At 38.0% G+C, this 22,397-nt stretch overlaps 1 protein-coding gene across 1 annotated transcript; it reads right to left on the bottom strand.

The window, feature by feature from the left end:
- Positions 1 to 466: 466 nt before the first annotated feature.
- NKAP (NF-kappa-B-activating protein) lies at positions 467 to 20,912 on the bottom strand. Its single transcript, XM_037159974.2, has 9 exons — positions 20,373 to 20,912; positions 17,543 to 17,623; positions 12,180 to 12,250; positions 11,704 to 11,844; positions 9,856 to 9,919; positions 8,560 to 8,669; positions 8,197 to 8,272; positions 7,080 to 7,229; positions 467 to 3,604 (listed from the first exon to the last, which is right to left on the bottom strand). The coding sequence occupies exons 1-9, from the start codon at positions 20,756 to 20,758 to the stop codon at positions 3,430 to 3,432; spliced, it is 1,254 nt and encodes a 417-aa protein (XP_037015869.2). The 5' UTR covers positions 20,759 to 20,912; the 3' UTR covers positions 467 to 3,429.
- Positions 20,913 to 22,397: the final 1,485 nt, after the last annotated feature.

Here is a 22,397-nt window from a genome sequence, read left to right as displayed (position 1 = left end):
GGGTAAAGTGGGTCATGTCCATTATTTCTATGGGAAAATTCACAATTACATGGAATTAACTCATGTATAATAATCCCCTTCATTTGTATAGCAGCTCTCTTAAAGAATCTTTACATATAAGCTCATTCATTCTTTTATTGATTGGGCCTAAGGAATAGCTACAGACAGTCTTCACCCCTTCACACTGAAAAGGCTTTTTGCTCACAAGGAATGTAACTGAGTAAACAGGGAACCAGTCTTTGGCTCAATGTTTTCTTTTATTTTAAGAAACTTTTGGTGTATTTGTTTTTTTTCTTCTGCAGACCAGGAGTTGCTCACTTTCCAGAAAACTGCTTGATTTACGTGATTGAGGCCAAAAATAAGTTTGCAAAGCCATTTGTCTCTGAATTCAATTATGTCTGATTCTTAGAGAATGTGTTAGGATTGGATTTCTAATCTAAATGTATTAATAATACAATACTTCACATCAAACCACAAAACATTTATTGAATAATAAACTTGTGGCACACAATCCAGCTGTATTTTTTTTGCATTCATTCATTTTCCATTTGGCAACTTCCGTCATGCTAACAGAGTAAACCACTAAGTTGTTTTCTATTTTCTCAAAGTTTTTCCCCATCACTATCTGCCTCACTCAGAGTCTTACAGATATAGAAGCTGAGTTTGGAGAGCTGCTAAAATTCACCTCCCAGAGCAACAGAGATTGCTACTTGACTGCTCTTCCCCCCATTTGAGCCTGTGTCTTGCCCAGATACACCTCTTTATGAGCACAGATGGGGAACAGAAAAATGGCAACAGTTCTATGGCTCATAACATAACCAGTCAGTCTGACGGGTTTCTCTACTCACAGACCCCTTCATTTACTGTGAGGTAAGCCTCCTTGTTAAACACAGTCTGAAACTCAAACTGGGCATCATCACAATCATGATGGCAGCAGTGTGGTTTCAGGACTGGGGGCAAAAAAAAAAAAGGGGGCCAAAAAAAAAACCCACGGAAGGCTCGGTCTCCACCCTCACTTATTTCTTGTTTTCTTCCCATCCTCACACCAGATTATCAATTGTTCCTACCATCCCAGTGAGGCTGTCTTGCCTGGATGCAAAATTTTAAAATACCAAAGACAAATTACATTAGGAGTGATTACTCATAGGTACATCAGAATACGTATTTACATAGACAAGCACTGGAAGTGAACACAGAACCCTGAAGACAGTTGATGTGGTAAGAATGTGGGTAGTTTTTTTCTTCTTTTTTTAACTGTTATATTTATGCAACAAATAAAAAAAGGAAGGAAAATTTTAGAGCAACAGGTAAGGAGGTGGGAAACTAGAGAAGTCTCCCTGGAGAAGAAAAAAATGTAGTATTTCAAATACAACAGCCCTCCTATTAGAATTATGGCTCCGGTGACTAAGCACACAGTTTGAAGTAGTAACTCTCATGAGCTGAAAATAAAATTCTTTCAGCCCTTTTATTCTTCTTTCCCCTTTCCCCCAAAATATGCCACCAAAGCTATTCTTGGCACATCTTTCCTGAACACTGATGAAAGCAATGGTAAAGCTCTGAAATTAAGTTAATATATTTTCTTCTATTTACTCAACAAGCATTTGTTGGGTATCTGCTCCGTGGAGGAGACAGGAGAATCTCATAAAAATCCATAATATTCATGTATCACAAAATTGCTGCATTTGAACTATCTTGCCTACTAGAAATAAGAGAACAGGCTCATTTAGGTCTAGGAGCCAGTAACAAGAAATAACATTCTTAGATAACAAAATATTTAAATGGGGATTATAAATTTTGGTTTTATTACACAGGGAAGTAGATGGATTACAACTCATAAATTTGGGACCTAGTTAGTTTCCTTTTAACTTTTGGAAAAAACCGAATTTCTCAGCAATAATTATAAATAGAAATCACTTCAAATTCAGGGGCCATACATGTTGCTACATCCCAACTGGCTGTTTAGTTCATTAGTTGTGGGTTAAAGGTAGACATTTTCCCAGAATATATGCTAAAGAGAGTAAAAGTTCTGATTTATGCTTTGAAATCTTACTGCCTTATTTTAAAACTTTGAAAAAATGACTTTAAACTATTCTAAGGAGAGAGAAGAGGGCATTTTATAAGAGCAGAGTCAGAATTTCCTTATCACCCAGGTAAATTTAAATTTATCCTAGGTACAAAATAGTAATGCAGCTCAAAACAACCTTAACAAAAACAACCCGAACTTCCACTGTCCCCTCCCCCTTCACTCTTGTGACCTAATGACTAAAACTGAATGACATAGGGAAGGAAAAAGACTGTAATCTCATAGTTCCAAAATTTTCCACTTCTCCCAAACTTAAAAGTCAATAGTAGACATAAAAAAGTGATAAAGTGCGGGGGTTTTATACAAAGTTAGAGATTAAACTGAATCATGGATGTAAAAACCAATCTGAAAGGTTAAACAACATTTAAAATAAAATCTGCCTATTATATAAAAGACAGGCAAAATGTTTAATATCATTTTAGTTTCATCCTTATAAACCGAGTTAAAATAATGATTCATTAGATTTTTCCCTATTAAGCTACTGACCATAGTTGACTTCCATTAATTTCTAGTATTCAAATTATGACCTACATAAAGCTTAGATGGAAATAATGTACTTATAGTGGCACAACAACAGACTTTCCAATATTTTATATTTGGAAAAAAACTTTTAAGTAACCTACTAAGAATTTTTAAAACTAATGTTCACATTTTCAATTCAACAAGTCTGTGGGTTAGTTTGCTTTTTGGTTTATTTGCTGGTTTGGGGATTGGTCAGGGACTAAAACCAAAGTACATTATTCGCAGGGCGGATGATATATATTGTAAAATAAAAGTCAATCTTCACATTCCAGATTTTCTTTTTCCAGCAATGCGTTCATTGTGTTGACAAAACTGGCCTCCTGTATGTTTCTATCAAGTCTACTCATAATATACTCAATATAGAGGAATGGTAATTTCCCACCAGTTCAGTTGGGGTGGGGGCGGATGTCATGTAGAGCTATGAGTAGCACTGTCCCATGGTGTGAGAGTTAAGTTTCTCATCTCACTGACATTTTTTTTCTTTTAAAACATTTTAAATATATATATTTAAAAAATCAATTATTGTTCAAGTATAGTTTTCTTTTACTCCCACTGACATTTTCTCTCAATGTCACCTCCCCCAATACAGTAGGATTTCATTTGTAATTTGGATTTTTAAACCAGAAAGTTTTATGGTCAATCAAAATAACCCCAAGAACTTGCTAATGTTATATCAATAAACAGCTTTTTATTGAAAGACTGAAAGAATTAAATAGAAGGCACAGTAGCACTGCAAAACTTTTCAGGTTGTAACAATCTTTTTGTAGGTATATATAAAACCCGGACTTTCTGTTAAAAACGTCCACTGAACAAGCCCAAAATCCTTATTTGTCATCTTTCCCTTTAGTTTTTCTGTATACCATCTCTCGAAAACTGGCCAGAATCTTGTTTTCTCTCTTTCGTCTCTCTTCTTGGTTAAAGGATGCAAGAGCTCTCTTCTCATCTGCACTATAGATCTGGTTCTCTTTCCGTAGTCGCACAGCCTCCATTCGGCGATGCCTGGGGATAATTTTATTTTTGGCTTAATTTCTCAGTAATTATTCTCACAGTACTTTTTCACTAACCCTTTCTTAATACAGAGTGGCTCATTTAAAAATCTGACAAATAGAGGCCTGGCTGGTGTAGCTCGGTGGATTGAGTGCAGGCCTGGAGATCAAAGGGTCGCTGGTTTGATCCCCAGTCAGGGCACATGCCTGGGTTGTGGGCCAGGTCTCAGTTGGGGGCACGTGAGAGGTAACCACACACTGATGTTTCTCTCCCTTTCTTTCTCCTTCCATTCCCCTCTAAAGATAGATAAATAAAATCTTTTTAAAAATCTGACAAACAGAAACTGTTTTGTAATGGGTTATATTTTTAAAAGATTCATTTATTTTATCTGCCAACATGTCCTTTGATTCATTTCTAGTATTCAAATAATAATCTCTGAGATTCTGTAAACGTCATGAAAGCCATTAATTTTAAAAACTAAGGGCCTAAGTCTAGTTCTGCTGTCTCCAGTACAACCAGAAATGGCAAATTATTAAACCTCCTAGGTGATACGTGCGATCTGCCTTTGTGAAATTGATAGTAGGATGGATGAAAGACTTAAGCTGTCATCAATTAGGTAGAACTTCTTTAAGGTTCAAATTTCTCATACAACCAAAAGAACCAAGTCTACACCTACAATTGAATTTAACTCCTTAGACTCTAGTAGAAGCTCAAAGAAAATAAAGAAGGGATTTAGCACAAGATCCAAATCGGGAAACTATAGTGGCAGGGGCAGAGGGAAACTATTACATCATCTTCAAAAGGTTGCTTAGTTAGCAGGAAAACTTCATGAAAACCTGCCTCTTTTATGTGTATGTACCCAATCCTATAGAGTCAGTTCAAGATGAAGCATGAGCTGTCTAGAAAAATAGAGAAAACCGAGTGAGAAGAGGGGAGAACCATTTCAGGTTAGTGTGGAAGTTGGGGAGTGGCAGGATGGAGAGTGAAGGAGATGACAATGTGTTTAGGTTGCTCAGGGTACAGTGAATAGTTTATTTGGAACAGGAAGTGCTATGTGAACGATGCTGTAATAAACCTCTATGTAAATATCTCCTAGTACATGGGAAAGATTTTCTCATGGGTATCTCCGTATGCATTTACTGGGTCATAAAAGTATATGAATGCTCAACTTTCCAAGATAATGGCAGAGTGTTTTTCAAGGTAGCTGTACCAATTTACACCATCACTAGTAATACTTAAGAGATCCTGTAGATTCATATCCTCTCCAATGCTTGGTATTGTTAGAACTATGAACTTTTGTCTATCAAATGTATGTAAAAGAGTATTTTAGTATGTTCTTAATTTCCATTTCTGATGATAATGAAGTCGTTTTATGTACATATAGGCCATACATACTTCTTCTGACAAATGCCTGTTTGTGTCATTTTCCCACTTTTGGGTTGTTTATTGGTATTCTTTAATTATTCTCAATGCTAACTGTATAACGGTTGTGTGCATTGCAGGATCTTATCCCAGCTTGGAACTTGTCTTTTTACTCGTTAAAAGATGTCTTTTGATGAACAAAAATTCTTACTTTTAACTTAGACAAATTTAGCAATATTTTGTTTTATGGTTATTGTATTTTTTGTCTTCTTTAAAAAACACTGTTTCCACCCCAAGATCTAACAGATATTTGCTCATATTTTATACTAAGAGTGTTAAAGTGGTTTCTGACATTTAAGTCCTTAATCTAGCTGTACTGATTTTTTAAATGTGGTAATACAGGGATCTACTTTCATCTTTTTCATATAGATAAGATTTTTTTCCTGAAGCATTTACTAAATAGTTTATTCCGTCCCCAGTGATTTGACAGGCCATCTTTTTCATATACCTAGTTTCCATACACGTATGGCTCTGACCCCGGGCTCTGTATTTTATTCCATCACACAATTCATTGGTACCCCCATACTTTCTAATGTACTGTAAGCATTATAATAAGTCTTCACATCTGGTAGAACAAATCTCATCTTCCTCCTCCTCTTCTTCAGAAGTAACCTAGCTATTCTTGGCCATCTAGTCTAACATATACATTTTAAAACTAACTTATTATAAGTATCATGAAAAATCTGTTGTGATTTTGACTGGAACTGCACTGAATCTACAGATCAATTTGGGAAAAACTGACAACTTTACAATATTGCCTTTCATCCACGAATATGCTATCTCTCCATTTATTTCCATCTAAGTGTCTCAATAATTTTATAATTTTCCCTGTAGAGCTCCTGGACATCTTTTATTAAGATTTATTCCTAAGTCCTTCATATTCTCTGATACTGTTATAAATGTTATTTTCTTTTTTATTTAGTTACATTTTCTAGTTGTATGTTGCTGGTACACAGAAATGCAATTGATTTTTGTGTATTAACCTTATATCCAACCATTTGTTAAACCCTCTTCTTATTTATAATTTATCTCTAGATTCTTTAAGATTTTCCATATAAACAATCCATATCATTCACAAAAATGACATTGTTATATCTTCCTTTCCTGTCCTTATGTGTCTAATTTCTTTTTCTTATCTTATTGTGCTGATCCTCAGATATAATGTTTTCAAATGTTGGCCCTCTGAATTCTAAGATTCTGGAAGTGCTTCAGAGGTGCTGTTAATATTTGCCTCCAATCTTATTTTAAGATATTTATCAACTTTTAAAACTTTATGTAAAGTTTTTAAAAAAGATTTTATTTATTTATTTTTAGACAGAGGGGGAGGGAGGGAGAAAGAGAGGGAGAGAAGCATCAATGTGTGGTTGCCTCCTATGCACCCTCTACTGGGGACCTGGCCTGCAGCCCAGGCATGTGCCCTGACTAGGAGTCAAAGCAGAGACCCTCTGGTTCACAGGCTGGTGCTCAACCCACTGAGCCATACCAGCCAGGGAAAACTTTATAGAAAGTTTTTAAAAACCCAAACTTCAGTCTGATTTTGGTACAGATGTCCTATTCATTCTCCTTGTTCTTCTTGGTACTTTGCTTTCTCTCCCCTAATTTTATATTAATTTTCCCATGCTGAACCTGATTTCTGTCATAATTCTTTTCTGTTCTTCATCCTCAGAGTCCACAGAGAACTAGAGGCAAACTTAGAAACTAGGAAATGCTGTCTTATGAAAATTCTTTCTTAACTAGAAAAATGCTACATTCCCGTGGGGCAGTGATAAAGAGCTGAATTTAGATATATCCTCCATAGGGTAAACTATCTGTACCAAAATATGAAATAAGAAAAGACACTGGAAAGACTGATTCTTTGACATAGCTGATTTTGAGGCTGAGCTGCATACACAGAATTTCAGACAACCACATTTATATTAATAAAACCCATATTAAAACAATACTTATACTTTACTTTTGATTAGAAATGGTCACTTAATGAAAATCGATCACCAAATATAATTCTGGTAGTGGGAAAGAAGGAAATGATCTAATACCAAAACTGATTTCAATGCCAAGAGCATACCTGCTACCACTCATTACGTAACCCGAGCATTCAAATGATGCAATTTCTTCACTTGTCAAACCAATTTCACCTCTTCGTGGGATACGTTTTCCAGCTTTTACATATTCAGCCATAGCTGCACCTTCACCAGGTAACAGGGCATGGCCATAGCTACAAAATAATGCAGAATTCAGAAAAGGTCCATTATAAAAAGCCCAACATCTAAAGAGAACACAGAAATTCATTTACTCTCAGCAAACAGTGGGAATAACAGTTGCTGAGTGGCAGCATGTTGGGAAGCCCAACACAAATTATTTTAACTTAATTAGTAAACAGTGCCCTGTGACCTATGTAACCAACCCAGAAGTGCAGAGATACTTTGGAAGAACAAAAGAACTGGTGTTAGCATGTATAGATTCATGTTTTACAGTTATGGATAAATTTATCCCTAAGGCATTGCCATTACTGCTCCTTTCAGTGAATTCCTCTTCCCTTTTTCCATGAAAAAAAAGCAAAGAAATAATATACCTCAAATTTAACATACTATTAAGCCTTATAACAAATAATAACACATGTAGTAACAATTATCTACTACCTTTCATTCAAGGGGACTTTAAAAACTATCATCCCTTCATTCAACTTATTAAATGCTTTTTAAATATCTATTAAACAAAATAATCTCTGTTCTTGTGGAATTTCTAGATTAATAAAGATATAACTGCAATACAATGTAAAATATATAATACATTTCATAAGAGAAATAGAAAATGCTTTGAGGACTAAAGGATGAAAGAGGGTAGGAATCACACCTACTTTGGAGGGAAGGTACTGGGACTCAGCACATACCCCCCACCTTTTGAAAAGGGCTTTGAAGGATAGTGAGGATTTTACCAGGAAGAAATTGGAGGTAGTGAAGAAAACTGGGCTGGGAAAAGAAGGGAAAGCATGTTGGGAGAAGAAATAAGGGAAACAAGGTACAATGTGGGCAACTGCACAGTAACCACTGGGAAACTTCACTAAGCTCAGTTAGAACCTGAGGTATAAAAAAGGGGGCAGAGGGAGATAAGCTTGGAAAGGTTAAGTTAGGGCCATACTTTTGAGGAGGTACTTTAGATATTGTAAATACACTGTTACTTACTTCAGAGGTTTATCATCTTGAGAGGCAAGTGTTTTTGGAGCCTCTGGGCCAATTAAATCCGAGGGTTCCTCAGGCTCTGCATGAAAGATGTTCAGAAATATATTCACATTTTGACTAATTGGTTAGTTAATTTAATGTTTTATCTGTTCTGAGTCAAAGTCTATCAGGGAAACTTGTAACAGTGTTGATAATAAATAAGAAAAAAAAGAAAATCATAAGGAAGAGAAAATATATTTACAGTATTTTTGGAAGAAAATCCTTATATAAGTGGACCCATGCAATTCAAACCCATGTTGTTCAAGGGTGAACTGTAGTAATAAATACGCAAATAATGGGAAAAAAAAGTGTATCATCAGAACCTACTTGATCGATCCTTCCAGGGATTCTCCAGAAACTCTTCTTGGGAATCTTTAGAGCTTGAATCACTGGAATCTTTTCTGTTCTTCTTAGACTTCTTTTTCTTGTGTTTCTTCCTGTAATTATATAATTTGATACAAAGTGACTTAATTTTCCCATGTTAAAGGGCATATTATTTTTCAAGGCAATGAAAAGACTGATTAGATTTGAATTCTCAGCTTATTCAAACTTTTTAGAGAATAATTTTAATTTGAAAATCTAACTTATTTAACCAAATCCTGTTTCCCTATTAAAAAAAGACCCCTGACAGGAACAATGAAATACAGGTCTCATGTTGCAGAAAGATAACAGAAATAAAGAACTTAAAAAACAGCTATACCAATTTGAACATCAATAATTTTAAATGTAATGGATTAAAAAACATCAAACATGTATGAATACTTGGGTTCGCAATGATAGTAAAGTAACCCAGATCATTATTCTGAAAACTCTTAAAACAAAAAAAGTAAGTAATTATCCTGTTCTTCCTATACAAACTACTTCAGAGTACCCCAACAGTTCATGAGGGTGGGTTTATCTTATAAATATAGAGGACAGAACATGTTAAATGGATACCACAGGAATACAATCAGCAAAATCCATACTGCAGGAAACTATATAGGACAAATAATTTGGTTTCTTCAACAAAATGCAAGAACAAAAAGAGAAGAGGATTTAGAGGCTTATGTGACATGTCAACCAATAGCAATTCATGTCATTACTTGGATCCTGATTTGAATAGACTCTACAAAAAAAATGCCAAGAATTGAGAAATTATTGTTAAATATTTTAGATGTGCTAAAAGTACTGTAGTTATGTTTTTTAAAAGAATGTCCATCTTTTAGAGAAACATGCTGGTTTATGGACAAAATAATATCTGGGATTGGTTTCAAAATAATCTGGGGCGGGGCAGTGGAGACTGTCCATGAGTTGGTAATTGTGCAAGCTGGGTGGTGGTTACACGGGAGATCATTTCATTGTTTTATATAATTTTATATGTATGTGAAATTTTCCATAGTAAAAATTGAAGAGCTCTGGCTGGTGTGGCTCAGTGGACTAAGTGCCAGCTTGCAAATCAAACTGGTGACAGTTTGATTCATAGTCAGGACACATGCCTGGGTTGCAGGCCAGCTGTCCAGTAGGGGGCACATGAGAGGCAACCACACACTGATGTTTCTCTCCCTCCCTTTCTTCCTCCCTTCCCCTCTCTCTAAAAATAAATAAATAAAAATCTTTTTTAAAAAGTTGAAGAAAAAAACCAACGATCTGCGTTTCTTCTTCTTTTCCTTTTTCTTGGCTTTCTTTGATCTCCTTTTTGTATCTTCATCTGCAAATTAAACAATTTAGAAATTAAAAAAATTTTAACTCCACCCCCCCCAATACTTTTGAGTAGATAAATACCACATTACTGTTCTATTTGTCGTGACACAGAAATTCATTAATATATTGCTACTTGTCAGAATGTGCGCAAAGCACCAGGGACACGGATACTAAAGTCACTCTAAGTATTTGGTGATATAGGGCATTATTATTTTTATTACATGAAATAATAGTATTGTGATTAAGTAGGAAAATGTCATAAAAGAGATGTATACAGAAATCCTTAGAGTGGCAGTGTGATATTTATCATTTATATCGACTATCTCAACAACAAAAATACCGTATTTTGCTGTGTATAACGCCTACCCACGTTTTTGTGTGCATCATACATGGCATTATTATGCCCATGGCATGTAATCATTATACCCATGTATAATGTACACCCTTAGTTTTCCCTCAAAAATTTGGGCAAAAAAGTGCTCACTATATATGGCAAGATATGGTATTTGAAACAAATATGTGAAACTACTAACAATTGTTAAAATTAAGGTGATATGCATATGGTACTATACTATGCTCTCTACTTCTCTGAACGTTTGGGTATTTTCAAGATGGAAAGAGAAAAACCTTTGTGTGTGTTTAAGAGGATGCTTTCCAGCAGTGCAGTCTAATGCAGGTGACGGAGGTAAAGAGATTGCCAGCATCCCGAGTGACAGAGGAAGCATGGGGTGCTCTAGGCCTGCACAGGAGTCTCACAGTCAGGCTGACTTGGGGAGGGTGGTTGAAGAATGGCTGACCAGGCAAAGGTGACTCTTAAGCTAGCTCTTTTTAAAATCAGTTCTATCGCAAAAGTAATGCCTGCCCATCGTTGAAATGAGTAAGCTAAGCCGCATGCAGGGCGAGACTGGCACTGCAGGCAGATGGACTACCTGCATCAAGTAACAAAATCAAGAGAAGGAACGTGAAACACTGAGGAGACAGAAAGTAGTCCTCAGGCTACAGAGGACACCATGAGAGAAAGTGACAGGGCATGTGTGATTAGAATGGACCAATCAGGGTGTGAACTTCACTGTGAAGCCTATATAGTGCTACTCAAGGGTTTTGAGAAGGGGACTGACATGCTTGGATTTGTGCTTTAAGGAAGATGGGTCTTGCAGCAGTGAGAAAGAAAAGTGACAGTGGGGGCCAGGAAACCCAGGTGACGGCAGAGGAGGGGACACCTTTATGTAATGTGTCCCCAGAGGAGGCAGCCTCTACCGATCATCAGGCAGGACTAGGCGCAAACAGGTGGCTTTTGTGATGTGCCAGCCCACAGGGTGTCCTCCTTAAATGAGCTGCCAGCCTGAAGGGGCTCTTTATGGTGTGGCTGTTTGAAAATTGCACAAAGGTGCCCACTGAGTGTGAGAATTACACAAAAGAGCCGCTCCTCTGGGCTGAGGCAGCCCCATATGGCCTGGTTTGGTACCACGTCTTGCAGCCCAACCCCAACTTGGTTCGGTGCCACGTGCCTTGGACACCTGCACACAACCAGTCTAGTCACCCTAGTTACGTGTGAATCCCAAATGTGTGACAATGATGCTCCATGCCTCTTTTCTCCTTCTCAAAGAACTATCCTGCAGTTGCCGTGTTGATGAAATAGCAAGCACGTAGCTGGGTGCCCATCCCAAAGTCAGTGAGCGTCCAAAAACTCTTGACTATTATTATTGTTTTTAAGAACCTGCTTCTGAAATAAGCTTTAGAATGTAAAAGTAGTTCTGAGCTGAGGCCTGCAGAATCATGTGACTATCTTACCAGAGGAGTCTGTTTCAGAATCAGAGTCACTGTCACTATCGTCAGAATAATTCTTGTGTTTTCTTTTAGTTGACTTTTTCTTTCTTCTTTTCTTGGACCTTTCTTTTGAGTGACTATCCTTCTTCTTCTTCTTCTTTTCTTCTACAGAGAATACAAATAAAAACTAACTTCTAAAGAAGTATGTATGTATGTATATATATCTGAATATCAATTTTATTGTATTTGAAATACTGAAAAAGAATATGTGATAGACAATTTGAACAAAAGCAAAGTCTAATGTTTAACTATTTATAAACTTACTTTTTAACTTCTAAATAAAAAAGTTCTGTATTTAAAACATACCTTCTGAGGCAGTGAGTGGGGCCAGGATTTGGTAGTTGGTGCTGAAAGAAAAACCCTTGGGTGCATCCTTGCCCTGGGACTGTGCCAGTAGCAGCTGTCGTTCAATGACACAGAGGAAAAAAAATAAAACATACCTTCTGAAGTAGAAGCTGAAGTGGTGCTTTTCTTTGGTTCCTCATCCTCTACTGGTGTATGTTCATCAGAGCTGAATTTAAAGAACATGGTTATTGCAGTGATCATGTACTGTAAGTTTGAGAATATGTGAATTATACCTGGAATGGATGATTTCTCTCATCAGCAAGTATTACTTAAATAAAATAGGAGGTACGTAAGATAACATATTGCTCTATAGTTGTTTGCTTTCGAAGGATGGAATGGTAACTATTTTTCCCATAGCTCTTCCTTTTGAAAGAAGAAAGTATGTTAACTGCCCTTATCTTGAAAAGTACATTTCTGATTGCACATTGACTGATATATTTTCTTTGTGCATATAGACTAATGATGTGATTTGTAAAATGATGGTTCAGGACTGGCTCATGCACAGACTTACGTCCTTGAAACAATTCTGCCACTTGATAAAATTCTCAAGGGCTCTGACAGTCTCCTTTAGAAGAACCAAGAACTTACCTAGAATTCATCCTTCATTGGGAAAAATAAGTTACAAAAGCATTTCCCTTCCAATCTCACTCACAAATCTGCGGAATTATTTGTAGTTAGTAGTATAAAGATGGCCAAAAGAAGACTTGTAAGTATCATACAGTGATGTCTCAATGACTAAACAGTGGAAGGTACAAACGGACTCTTTGAAGTCATACCAGCCTAGCTCACAGGCCTGAGGTTAAAAAGGCATCAGTCTCCCCCCACGCTTTACAGTCCAAACCCCTAGGACTCTTGAACATCCAAGCAGTTTGTGCTTTGAGCCACTTTTGGACAAAAATGGCTCCATTTTCCCACTGTGTTTTTCTTAAACTAGTTCGGTGTTTTATAATCTCCTAGTAATAAAGCAGTATTGTTTCCTAAGCTGTAACAGTTGACTTTATTCTTCTACTTTGAAAAATCTTGACTTGTTTGAATGTATATAATGTATATAAAGGGAGCCTTAATGTATTTGTTTTCATAATTTAATATTGTTTGTATTTGTGCTTATATAATAGTTTTTAATATAAAGTATTATAGAATTGAAGGTGGAATGCTTAGAACCAAAGTTATTCTCTTTTATTTTAATCCTCACCCAAGGGTATGTTAATTGATTTTAGAGAGGAAAGGAAAGAGAGAGAGAGACAGAGACAGAAATATTGATGTGAGAAACCTCAATCAGTTGTGCCCTGACCAAGGACAGAACCCACAACCCAGGTATGTGCCCTGACCAGGAATCGAACCCATAACCTATTGGTGTATGGGATGACATCCCAACCAACCGAGCTACCTGGCCAGAGCAAACCAAAGTTATTCTTTAAAAAATTTTCCCCCTAATTTCTATTTATTGATTTTAGAGAGGCAGGAAGAGGGAGAGAGACAGAGAGACATCAATTTGTTGTTCAACTTATTATATGTATTCTTTGGTTGATTCTTGTATGTGTCCTGACTGGGAGCAAACCCCCAACCTTGGTGTACCAGGACCGTACTCTAACCAACTGAGCTCCCAGGTCAGGGGTCAAACTCATTCTTAATAAAAATCACCACATGCTTGGACCATGAAAAAAAATAAAGAGCATAGTTATAAGAATTGGAAATGTCAGGGGCTGGTCAAGATGACGGGAGTAGCTAAATGCGGTACTCAGAACCTCACGTGATCACATCAAAATTACAACGAAACTACACAACAACCATCATTCAAAACCACCTGAAATCTAGCTGAAAAGAAGTCCTATAACTAAAAATATACTGAAGAAGCCACATCAAGACTAGTAGGCGGGACAGAGACACTGAACAGGCTGGTCCCATACCCACATATGGTGGTTAAAAACCCGGAGGGATATTTTGGCTGCAAGGTTCCCTCTCTGAGGAGCAAGTTGTCCCAGCCTCACCCAGGCATCCCAGCTCAGGTTCCAGTGCCAGGAAGAGAAAGTCCTATAACTTCTGGGTGTAAACACCAGCAGGGATTATGGCAGAGTGAGACAGAGGCTTCCAGAGACCCAGACATTCCTCTTAAATGGCCCGTGCATGGACTTACTTGGTCTCACTCCCTCTGAGCTCCAGTACTGGGGCAGCAGGTCGAAAGGCACCAGGGACATATGGGGAGGAACTGAACTGGCTGGCATCAGGGAGAGGGCTGGAGGGGCAGCTTTCTCCCAGACAGAAATGCAGACAAAGGCCATTGTTTCTTTGCTGAGCCCTTTCCACACAGAGCCAGCAGGTGGGTGCCATACCTGAAAAACCATCTATACTTGACGAAACAGATTTTGAAACAAAAGTCATTAACAAGAGACAAAGAAGGATCCCGCACTTCCATTACCGGGTATTAATCCAGAGAAAACCAAAACACTAAATTGAAAAAAACAGATACATCCATATGCTTACTGCAGCATTATTTACAATTGCCAAGATACAGAAGCAGCCTAAGTGTCCATCAATAGATGAATGGATAAAGAAGTGGTGCATACATAAAATGAAATATGATTCAGCCATACAAAAGAATGAAATCTTGCCATCAGCAACAACATGGTTGGACCTAGAGGGTATTATGCTGAATGAAATAAGTCACACAGAAAAAGACAAATGCCAGATAATTCACTTATATGTGGGATTTAATAAAACAAATAAGCAGAACAGAAACATACTCATAGATACAGAAAACACTGACAGCTGCCAGACAGGAGAGGGGTTGATGGGGGTGGGTGAAAAAGATAAAGGGATTTAGAAGTACAAATTGGTAGTTACAAAATAATCACAGGAATATAATGTATAGCATAGGGAATAATGTAATACTATATATGGTACCAGATAGGTACCAGATTTACTAGGGTGATCACTATGTAAGTGATATAAATGTCTAACCATGGGATTGTACACCTGAAACTAATATAATATTGTATGTCAATTGTAATTTAAAAAGAAAAAAAGAATCAGGAAAGTGATAAAATATGAACCACAGAGTATAAAAAGTAACAGCCCTGCCTGGTATAGCTCAGTGGATTGAGTGCCAGCTGCAAAGCAAAGGGTCGCCAGTTTGATTCCCAGTCAGGGCACATGCCTGGGGTGTGGGCCAGGGCCCCAGTGAGGGCCACGTAAGAGGCAACCACACATTGATGTTTCTCTCTCTCTCTCTAAAAAAATGAATAAAAAATCTTTAAAAAAAGTTTCAGTAAGAAATGATTTCCAAGAACTATTAAAAGCAAGATTTGGACTGCTTTTCTAAGAGTACTGTTTAAGGATTTACCATGTTCATGATAATAGAGTAATCACTGACATTTGCATAATGCTTTAGAGTTTACAAAGTGCTATTCAAACTGATATAAGCATGCAAGATTTATATATTCAGAAGAAAGCACAGGACAAAAGTAAGGCAATGGGAGCCATAAGGAAAGATGAAAGAAAGTGGGGATAAGAAGGCTGTGGGAAGATGTCATAATTTTATTCGACGTGTGTAAAGGACATATGGCAGAGCAGCAACTGTTCTGTCTCCCCAAAGCAAGAAGAGCCTCACGCACTACAGTAAAAACAGATCTCATTCTGTTGTAGAAAATTCCGAAAACGAGTGTTATAAAAAAATCCTGTAACAGTTTAAACAAGGAGTTCTTATACAATCTTTTCTCTGCAAATCACATCTGGAATAATTTAGGTGTTGCTTAGAAAAGTAATTTTAGGGTTCTTTCCAACTCTAATTCTTTGAGGTCAGACTCTTCAAGCATTTTCCAAAGGTATTTATAAAAACAAGTTTCAGATAATAATGCTTTATCACCCTGTCACAAACGACAAGTCTACCAGTCAAGTCCACTGTTTCGACTCAACCTAAAGTAGACACAGAAACAGAGGAAAAAGAAGCAGTTTATCAACAGTACCAAAGAGGAAAACAATAAGGAAAAGGAAAAAGGATTAAACCTTCAGATACTACTTGATATAGGAGAACTAAACAAAACCATATCAGTATGTTTATTGAAAAAAATTCCTTGGGAAAAGAATAGAAAGCCCAGAAATAAACCTACACATATGAGGGGGGACTGAGAAAAAAACAACAACCCTGGAATCTATTTCTAGAAAGTTGTGTATTTATTCTTACATGTTTAAACTTCAGACACCTTCAAAGTACTCTCCATTTGATGCAATACACCTATTGAGACATTTTTTCCCCACCGCTCAAAACAGTTTTTGAACTCATCAATTTTGATGCCTTTTAGTGCTTCTGCTGTTTTTTTGTTTCACCTCTTCCACATAAGCAAAACATTTCCCTTTGAGGACTTTTTCATCTGGGGAAACAAACCCCCCCAAAGTTGCTCAGGGACAGATTGAGTGAACAGGGAGGGTGGGACACAGGAGTCATGCCATTTTTGGTCAAAAACTGCTGAACACTCAGCATGGTGTGGGCAGGTGTGCTGGTAAATCACCCATCATGAAATGTGCAAACACACTGAAAGAGCCTTCAAAAAAAATTCACTGAAGCTGAAAGCAGCCTCTCACAACAATGCCAGCTGACAAAACTGATATAGATGGGTTCCTAGAACACTTGCCTAGTGGGAAAAGCCTGTACTACAAGGGTCCCACCCGCCAGAAGATAATTCCGGTTTGTTGGGGGGGGTCTCCCTCATATACGGTCAATTAATTTACAACAAAGGAGCCAAGAATATATAGGGTGAGGCAAAAGTAGGTTTTCAGTTGTGAGTACACAAAACACAGTTTATTCTTGTATTATTATTTGTTATATTACTTTCCATATGAATAACTATAAATCTACTTTTGCCCACCTTGTATAAAAATATCAAATCATTATGCTGTATACCTGAAACCAATAGAATGTTGTATGTCAGTTATGCTGTAAAAAATCCCTTTGTAATGCTAACATCTGACATGCAAACTGCTATTGGATTGAGAAAAAAATGATCAGAAATAGTATAAAAGTACTTGTTTCAACACAGAACCCTTCTATGAGTAAGAAATTAGCATTCTGTGAATAACGATTTAAGAAAACTATTAACATGCTAAAATCTGCTAGCAACAGATATGTTCAATGTCTTTAAAACTTAAGGGGTAGCCCTGGCGGTGTGGCTCTGTGGACTGAGTGTCAGCCTTGGAACTGAAAGGTTACTGGTTCAATTCCCAGTCAGGGCACATGCCTGGGTTGTGGGCTGTGCCCCCAGTTGAGGGCATGTGAGAGGCAACTGACCAATGTTTCTCTCCCTCCCTTCTCCTCTCTAAAAATAAATAAAACAAACTTAAGGGGTAGAATAGCATTAATCACAAGAAAGGAGAAAAATGTGAGCTGTACTGAACAAAAATTTTGACAATAGACTCTGGAGTTAAACAAATGTTACATTTAAAAATAAATTTTTTAATCACTTACTCTGGTTCTGGATTCTTTGGAGAAAGTCCCCATACTTCAGGAGCTCCCAATTCTCCAATCCTCTCTCTCTCGCTTAATCTCCTAGAAGATATAGGCACGTGAATTATAACTCTATGGATAAACTGTTTCCTAAACGTATAAATGAAATTCCAAGGAGTCCAGTTAAGTCCTATTTTCCCTTACATTTTAAACTTTAAATTAATAAAAACTTGGCTTAGCCCTGGCTGGTATTGCTCAGTGGATTGAACTCTGGCCTGAAGACTGGAAGGTCCCAGGTTTGATTCCTGGTCAGGACACATACCTGGGTTTCAGGCCAAGTCCTCAGTTGCAGGTGTGTGAGAGGCAACTGACTGTTTCTCTCCCTCTCTTCCTCCCTCCCTTCCCTTTTCCTAAAAATAAATAAATTTATTAAAAAATAAAAACAAAAATGGCTTAAATGTGAAGTCAAAAATTATGATCTGATGTTTTGATAGTACTATCAACTGGCACTGACTACAGACAGCTTGAGAGGCTGGGCCGGAAATGTAGCCTGGGAGGTTGTCAAGTGCATCCTCTCTGCCTTACATGTGACATAGCTCCCAACTGCTCATTTCATCTTCTGCAATGTGTGAGTGACAGAAACAGTGTTACATTCGTAAATAACTTCTTTTGTTTACGCACATTTATGAAAATAGAAAGGTCAATACTTTTGTTTGGTCAAACCTTCTGTTTGTTGACATTCAAGAATTAATGAAGAAAATAGCCCTGGCTGGTGTGGCTCAATAGGTTGGGCATCATCCCACAAGGTAAAGGATCACTGGTTCAATTCTAGGTCAGAGTCTGGGTTGCAGGTCAGGTACATAGTTGGGAGCATGTGAAAAGCAACTGACTGATGTTCCTCTAGCCCATTAATGTTTCTCTCCTTTTCTCCCTCCCTTCCCCTCTCTCTAAAAATAAATTAAAAAAGAAATAAAATCTCAAAGAAACGATTAATGAAGAAAATAAAAATGAAGCATTAGAAGTAGAAAATAAAAAGATCTCAGAAAAAAAAATTTTATTTGATAAAAAAATTGTCCTCAATGAGATACAGGGTTTTTCTTTTCCCATTTAGTTCCTTTTTAGAAAAAAGGTTATATCTCTATCTACTGTAAGAGGACACACAGAGAAAATCGTTTTATGTTTGTGATTTCTTCTCTTAATTTTCCTATTACTCATAAACAAACAAAAACAAACAAAAATAAAAACCTAAGGCTCCATTCCTCAAAGTTTAGCAGCTTGTGACTCCATTTGTTTAAAAAAAACCTTACAAAATAAATATAATTCTTTATTCAGGGGAAGAGGTATTATAATTGTGCAGAGTCAGGTTTCCCACTCGAAGAAACAGCCTAAAAAGAGACATACTTATAACTGAACTTGGAATACTGTGCATACAGGAGGAAGAATGCTTGACAGGCTGTAAAGAGCAAGCAGTCAGATTCAACCCCTGTTGCCATCTGTCCTTTGAAGATAAATTATTTATCTTCTAAATGTACAAATGCAAATTTCATCCAAAAGTTCCAACATCTTTTGGTGATGACTGTCTAGCAAGAAGCTGGTTGCTTTTTGACTGACACAGCCTGGGGATAACTTTCTGAAAAACTGAAGTTGGAGAGGTAGGTCTCCAACCTAACTCAGGACCATTTTTACTGATTCTGTTCCCAGGCAGGAAAACCTAATAATTAACACTGTAAGAACTATTTATTCGTTTCCAGGCACTAAATCATTACAGCTATAAAAGCAATTGTCCGAATTTCATCCCCTTTTAAATAGTGAAGAAATTAAGTTCAGAGAGGTTAAGTAACTTGCCCAAGGTCACACAACTACTAAGCAGCAAAGCAGGGCTTTGTATTCAGGCAGTCTGATTCTGAAGCTTGTCCTCTCCACTATGATTTACTAGCTTCCCTCTCCTGGAAGAAAACGATTCATGGGGACATCTGCCACTGTTGAAACCTTAACCTCAATGCCTATAATACTTTTAAATGTCTTGTTTTTAACACATAGTGTATGTAAACCACTTAGTGCAGTGCCCAACACATAATTTAACTCCCATTAAGCATTAGACATGAAGACTTAGAAATCATTATAACCTGTTTCCTTTCTACTTTTTAAACTATCTATTTTTCCACTTCAATACTCATTCTTATTAGAGACCTGATCTCACCCTGACCTTACCTTTCATGGTCAAGATTGAGAACACTTTTAACAGGACCCTTCTCAATGTAGCCTAATCTAGAGTTGAGCAGATCACTTTTCCTGCACTCATTCAATTATCTTGTCATTAGAGGTTTTTCTTCTCTCCAGTTTAAACCTTTCATCTCAACCCTTCCCAACCGGCTACAAAATATTACCACTTAACATATCTTGTTTAAACCTGTCTGATCGTTCAACAAGCAATGGTAGCATGCCTACAGAGTGCTAAGCACTGTGAATTTTGTAATCAATACAGTAGGGTCCTTCCTTTCTATTAGAACTCTCTAGTGGGAAATAAAAACATGCTCACGAATGATAACCACGCAACAAAGTAAAATGCTTCCTACAGGATTCCCGTAGGTCTGAGGCGCTCGACCGTGTCCGCCAGAAGCCAGGAGACAGAAGGGTGTAGCGGCAGACCAGGGCACCGGATTAAAGGGGACCGAGGATGAGTGAAAACTTAAGGAAATCAAACAGCAAATAAGGCATTGTAGTGGGTGCACTGATGAAAATGGGCACAAGGCAGGCGGAGAGAGAAATGGAAATAGTCAGTAGGGATGAACTAGGAAATTGGACTTGGAAGGTAGGTGGGTGCAAGAGAGGGTGCGTCCATCTCACTCACTTCTGCCGCAGGCTTTCCTCCCTCTCCTTGTCCAAGAGGCTAGGCCAAGGCTTGTCGTTCCCGTAGGGGCGTGAGTAGCCGCCATAATAGGCGGACGAGGAGGCAGAAGAGAAGGGGGTGCCCCGCATCGCAGAGGGCCGCTCTCGAGAGCGTGACCGCGAGCGGGAGCGGTAGGGCTGGTTTCGGGAGCTCTGGCCCAGGCCACTTGACTGATGGCTGAGGCCATTCCGATCCCCAGACCGAGAACAAGAGTGCGAGCGAGAGCGGTGGCCCCGCGGGGACCGGGCGGATTTGCTAGGCTTAGGGCTCCTCGACGAACTGCGACGCCTCACCCTGGAGCCCGAGGCCTCCCTCTCCGGGCTGCGGGAACCAGACACCGGAGCCATCACTGCCGTTGGGTCCCCGAAGCCGGGGAGAAGGGGGCGCTCTTGCCAGCCTGGGAAGATACCGGTTGCCTACGCTCCCCGTAGGACCAGTCACCGCGCCACAACCCGAACTTGACGAAACCTTGGAAACAGTTCCGGGTACGTCGGCAAATACCTTCCCCTGACGTAGCTCCTCGCGCCGACCGGACGTGATGTATGTAATGGTATAAAGAAGCCGGTGGGGTAACCTGGTCCGTGCGTCCTTCCGGTTCCCAGCGAGGTTGCTGAAGTCTGAACTGGACCGGAGTCCTTGTTCCTTCTTCATCCTGGATTTGAAATACTTGAATAGAAGGACGGGATGACAGGCCACAGGACTTTTCACTGAGCGGCCGTATGAACAACAAAGCCAATATAATTTTACATATCTGTTTGTGTATGTGTGTGCATATGTATGCGCCCCAGCGCGCACACACGCGCACACACACACACGCACACACACGCACACACACACACACACACACACACACAATTTTTATTCCCAGTCCCAAGCAAAATAAGTAAAGTTCATCTTAATTGGTGGTTAGCTATGACGTGTAAACTCCGTGTTGTCCAATTATCTTAGAGGGTACAAATTCTATGTTAATGACTTGAGCCTGATACACTCCACTTAAGTTTGCAGCCTACAGAAAATTGCATGTTTATCCCCCAGAAATCCATCTCCACCAGTGTACTACAGCAAAAGGAATTTGTAACGCCCCCTCCTGTCCAGCCCCTTAAACTAGTCCCATCATATACCAACTCAGCAATATATGGTTAATGATCATTATTTCTATTCATTTTACACTGTTTTCAAGTGAAACAGCATTGGAGCACTAGTTCTACTGACTTTAATTTTTGAAAGCATAGAGAGTTTGCTGTGGAAATTCTGAACCCATTCTACTAGCAGCTAGATGCCCTCTGGACCTTTCCTCCTAAGAAGTAACTTATCAGACAGTGGAAACTAGTGCCATTAATTATTGGAAAACTCCTTTATTTTTTGGAATTTAAAGGGAAGATATATTACATAATATTAAATGGAAAAAGTGGACCACACTATTGAATATCTTTTTTTTTCCCATTTGGTGTATAGAGGTAGAATCTTATTTGGCGATAAAATATACCTTGGATTATTTACATTGGTACTTCAACCCAAGACTACAGAGACTTTATTTAACCTCAATAACCTTATATCTGTATCGACTTTCTCCATGTCAAAATTCAGGCTCTCATTGTCCCCAGTGTAATTAATTACTCATTTACTTTATCCCACAAAATACATATAGCAGTGTCAATGTAAAAATATCAACAGTACCACCAATGAAAGAATTACTGAAAAGAGTTGAAGATTTTATTCTTTAATTATTTTACCCTTAGGGCATACCCGCACTCAGGATGGATGACGAAAATGCTGTATCTTAAACTGACATGAAATTGTTTATCTCTATTTGGTTATGCCACTTGTGTAATTTAATACACAAGTTAATTTAATTTTACTTTCAATATTTAGGGACTAATTTTATTTATTCTTGTTGTATAATTATGTTGAATATTTTTTATGTAAAAACAATTGGTCATGAGCGAGGACCAAGAAATGAAGTAAGAGAAGTTATATTATTAAGGA

Source organism: Artibeus jamaicensis, unplaced genomic scaffold (genome assembly GCF_021234435.1).
Source record: "Artibeus jamaicensis isolate MK-2021 breed Jamaican fruit bat unplaced genomic scaffold, CSHL_Jam_final contig_1686, whole genome shotgun sequence".
Lineage (NCBI taxonomy): Eukaryota > Metazoa > Chordata > Mammalia > Chiroptera > Phyllostomidae > Artibeus > Artibeus jamaicensis.
This window is presented reverse-complemented; position numbering and strand designations above follow the sequence as displayed.

Bases quoted from the DNA above. Each gene is read 5' to 3' on its own strand.
- NKAP (XM_037159974.2), bottom strand. From the start codon at position 20,758: ATGGCTCCGGTGTCTGGTTCCCGCAGCCCGGAGAGGGAGGCCTCGGGC. The intron at 11,845-12,179 runs GTATGTTTTATT...TATTCTCTGTAG, and splicing joins TTCAGCTTCTACTTCAGAAG to AAGAAAAGAAGAAGAAGAAG. The intron at 8,273-8,559 runs GTAGGTTCTGAT...TCTTTCATGCAG, and splicing joins TCCCTGGAAGGATCGATCAA to AGCCTGAGGAACCCTCGGAT.